Source organism: Austrofundulus limnaeus, unplaced genomic scaffold (assembly GCF_001266775.1).
Source record: "Austrofundulus limnaeus strain Quisiro unplaced genomic scaffold, Austrofundulus_limnaeus-1.0 Scaffold155, whole genome shotgun sequence".
Lineage (NCBI taxonomy): Eukaryota > Metazoa > Chordata > Actinopteri > Cyprinodontiformes > Rivulidae > Austrofundulus > Austrofundulus limnaeus.
In genome coordinates, this window is record NW_013952557.1 from 4,468 (window position 1) to 9,106 (window position 4,639).

General features: G+C 38.9%; 1 protein-coding gene across 1 annotated transcript in view; it reads right to left on the minus strand.

Moving 5' to 3' along the window:
• The window catches only part of LOC106523384 (sushi, von Willebrand factor type A, EGF and pentraxin domain-containing protein 1), a gene marked incomplete at its 3' end in the record, with an annotated part of 7,505 nt that extends 4,414 nt beyond the window's left edge, over nt 1-3,091 (minus strand). Inside the window, 1 exon segment of the mRNA XM_014016777.1 lies at nt 2,984-3,091. Within this exon segment, the coding sequence (XP_013872231.1) occupies nt 2,984-3,044 (61 nt within the window).
• Between the last annotated feature and the right edge of the window lie 1,548 nt (nt 3,092-4,639).

Genomic DNA, 4,639 nt, shown 5'->3' on the forward strand with positions numbered 1-4,639 from the left:
CAATTATGCTGAGTCAGGCTTGATTTTTAGTAATCTTTTCCTGTTAAATCAATAAATCAAATCAAATACTTGGTTTATTTACATAATAACTTTAATTGCTGGATGTTCGGCCCCTCAGCTGTTGACCAGCAGTAACTGTGGCCCCCTGGAGCAGTTTAGTTGAATAGTCCTGGCTTAAAGTGAAAACTGGCTAAACAACAGCAAAGAGCTGAATCTGTATCTAAAAGATAAAACAAACAAAACTAAAGGTAAATAAAAAAGGCAGATTTTTAAAAGAGAACAAAGACTTTTCAGGGATTTAAAGAGTTTGTGTAACATGTAAAAGTTCATATAGTATAACAGTTTAAAAAGTCTGAAGATAACCTTCTTAGCAAATTTATGTTCTGTAACATTTATGTAACATTTAGTGACGTGGTAAATAAGAATCATTAGTAACTAATACTGAGAGCAACATGGGCATTGACTCTGTCTGTTAGCAAAATAATCCCTGAAGCAGTGGACAAATTCTAATGAAAAGTTCAGGCAGTGTTTACTGAAAGAACAACCAATCATACTTCATGATGGTCATTACAGCCAATAGCCTTAGAGCCAGCCAATTACAGCCTTAGAAAACTCAAAAATGACCACACCTTAGTCCGTTTTAGGGATATTGAGCAAAGATTTGGTGTCTTGAAAGTTGAGAATCCATCAACTTTGGCACGATAGCAGGCAATTTCTTCATAGATTTCATTTAAACAAAACCTTTTTTTTCTAAAAAAGAAAAATTAATGAAGTACCGTTGCATTTTTATGGCTCACAAAACACATGAAGGGCTATGCAGAGGATTAGTGCTTATCATCTTCCCAAAAATAATCTTAACCGTGGCAGAGTTCAGTAAATACTTTGGCACCAGCACGTAATAAGATACAAAACAGACATCAAGTAAACACCTGGTTATGATGTTCAGTTTATAAAAGCTGTCAGAATCCAGAATCCCCAACACAACCCTCAGAGGAAGCTGAAGCACCAGTCAAAAAACACCAAACAATGAATTTCCCAACAACACAACTTGTTATGAAGGTTCTCACTGTTGTGTCGTATACAGTTCAAGTAAAAACTACTGGATGTTCAAAACACAGCCTTTGAAATCAGAAGAAATGATCAATAAAAACAYTAAAACACAACATGGGCTGGTTGGACAAAACGCAGCAAAGCAAAGACCTGGATGAGGAACAGATCAGTGATGATGGCTGTYAGGTGTCAATAAAAAAACGAGTTTTACCAAAGAGTCCGGTTCCAGTCTGGCCTTTCCTCATCAGGTACATGGCCCAGGACAGGGAGCCAGAGCTGCTGAACACCCCAGGGTTCATGGTTGACTCCTGGGTACCAAAACTAAACAAATACCTTCAAAATAACCAAAACAAGGACAAAAAACAAGAACTAAAAATGCTGTTAAAGAAGACAAAACTTGGAGACCAGTAGCTGAAAACACACAGATGAGCTTCAGCTTGTCTTCACCTTGATAACTTGCTTTTATACCCTCCCAGTCACCCCCCACTCCTGTCTCCCCCCCCGCCGCACATATTAGTTAAAACCCGTAAAGGGATGGAGTAGAAAGTAAGAGTGAGAGGAGGAGAAGCCAGTCAAGCTTGATTCATTCCCTCCTCCTCTAAAGCATCGCCACAGGGGACAGAACTCCACTCTGCCCTCGGGCTCTTCAAAAGCTGCTAATTTAATTTAGCTACTCAAATGATTTTTTCACCCTCGTTTCTCCCGCTCTTCCTCCCTTTTTCCTGTCACCGTCCTGTTTTACACTGTTTGGAAGTTCTGGGTAAGAAGAAAAGGCTAAACTAACGATGCATCATTTATAGATGTGGTCAGAAGTTTACATGCACTCTTTATGCACTAAAATATACATTTATTTGAACTTTTTTTTTCAAGAATGGATGACTGTTATTAATCAACCCGTTCTCACTCCCGAGTCGTCACATTTTGACGCTTTTCTAAAGTTCCATCTGCGTCCGATTTTGACGCGTCAGGTACTCCCCTTGCGTCATTTTTTGACGAGATGGGGCGAATCTGTTGTCACAATTTCTGAAAGTAGAGCTGGGCGATATGATCAAAATTTTATATCACGGTATTTTCAACATTTTCACCGGTTTCACGGTATTTGATGGTATTTTTCTTTTCATCACAGCTCAGCTGATAATAAAATGTACAAACCCTGCTTATTGACTTTTTTTCTTTTACTNCACACACACCTTTGCGAGTGGCAAACACATTTTTACACCCCGCTGTTCATATAGACAATTTTCTCACTCATTCTCCATTTAATGTATAATTTTTCTGYATCTAAAAATAATTTCTGAGGAGAATCTCTCACGCTGGACACATTTACATCTATTTTACATATTTAAATGGTGGCGTGTCAGGGGAGGTTTCTCACGTGCGCTCTGTTCCACGTTCATTGGGATGTATAAAGGAAAGGTGAGCAGGAACCTGCGTGCGCACAGTTTTATACATCTGAACTTTTYGGTGCGGCGCACTTTTCTAAATTTGTCCGCACGTCAACTTTTAGTGTGAAAGCTGCGCAATCCTTTATGCATGAGGCCCCTGGTCCTTTGAAGTGGGCCTGACTACCAGCTTTTGCACAGTGGTCAGTTCTCTCATTACCATTAATGTATACCAGTATAATGTAATGTAATGTAATGCCAATATGTCCTGGTACCTTTTTAACAGTAACACTGTTATCTCTTCGCAGGTGGTTGACTGCTTCGGCACACTCCCAAGCCAGTAATAATTTAGTTATGTAAATTGTGGCCCTTGAAGAGCTCTAATAGCAGCTTGGCTATCTGTTAGGTTGAATATTTCATTCTGTGTGCACTGAAGGACTTTGAGAAATGCCACACACTTGTGGATTGAAGTAAAAATGCAGACTACTAAAATCAATTCAAAATACAAACAAACAACAAAAATCAATGAACTCTGTTAAATCTCTTCTTACCTGGACATTCAACTGTTTTGATCCAATTGTTGTCGACACAAGTTGCACTGCCTCCATGCATTGTACCAGGTGCATTACATATATATTCAATGACTTCCCTGTCATCGTATCTTTCTTTAAYCATGGTTGATTTAACAGTCAGTTTCACATCTTGGAGCTTCTCACARTAATCTGAAACTATGACAACAAAGCAGTGGTGTTAATCCCACCTTCTAACATGCCACATCAGAAACACAATGATTAATTTRTATAAATTCTGGCACAGTGTTCCTTACTGGAACAGGCACCGTTTTCAGTCCAGGTTCCCTGCTCACAGGTAGCAGTGTAAGATTTTTGAACCAGGCATCTGTACGTGACTTTATCACCGTCTGTGTAAGACAGTTGTTCACCTCTGACAATTTCAGCATTTTGAAAGTTAGGTATTTCACATGATGATGCTATGGGTAAAGAAAAAAGAAGAAAATWTTTTTAGTTTTGAGTTATGTCAGTTATAAAACCTTTTCAGTCAAGTGACTTGATCATACWCAAACACATTTACTCAATACTGTGGGTGATTTTATTGGCATGTTAAAAAACATACTGATGTTTTTTGTTTTATTTAACGGGAGTGTGACCTAAAAAGTGATGCTGTAAATAACATCTGTTGGCATTTTGAGCCTATAGGTTTCCATTTTCCTTTAGTACAGACCAGTTTAAAATAGCCAGTGWAGCCAACAATGCAGGGCAGTCTCACTTGTTTTCCACCCAAGTACTGTATGTTGCAGCCATACCAGTGGTGTTAAAATGTGTATCATCACAAACTTTCGCACCCCACAGCACATATGTGCATCAGTTTGTTGAAAATTTTCTTAAAWAACTAGCAAYAACATCATWTCTAAGACTTACCTTGACATTTCACAAAGGTCAGTGTTTGCGCCCACAAAAGTAGGACCCAGATCTTAGTGACCATGTTCAATTTTATCCTCATASTCTGAACCACCAAACAGAGCAAGATCCTGCAGAGCACTACACTGTTATACAGAGAAGGACCTTTGAATTTAACTGGAGAGGAGGAGGGAAAAAGAGTGATTGCTCAGTGATTACACAAGTGTGTTCAGCCTCACAACTATGGCTTACAAGCTAACAAAAAGAGAACAACCTACCTGTAAAAACATGGCGTGCTAATTATAAAAACAAAATGTAGAAAAAAGTCACTAACATCATTTCCTACATTTTGTTAATTTTTTTTTTACTAAAAAGTAAATTTATATGTTAAAACAATTAAATGTAAAATCCTAAATGTTGAAGTTAAATGTTAAAGTTTACGTTTAAGTATTTCTGAATGGAATGCAGCCTTTGCCGCTGGCACTCAGATCTTCTTAGAACATCATCATTCTGAGACAATAGAAACCGCTGATGCTCCAATGCAGCTAACCAGGATGATGTCATCACCCTGTGACGAACATCAACGGCAGCCGCTGTGGCTGCATGATCCGTCTCGACAGCACGATCCGTTCTGTCAGCTCATTTGGGCATGCGATAAATCAGAGCTCTTGGCATAGGCGAACTAGGCGGTCGCCTAGAGTGTCATCTGCTGGAGGTGGCACTGAACTGCAGAAGAAAAAAAGGAATTATTTGTAATCCCTGGTTGTAACTCTGCTCAGCGCCTCTTTCAGG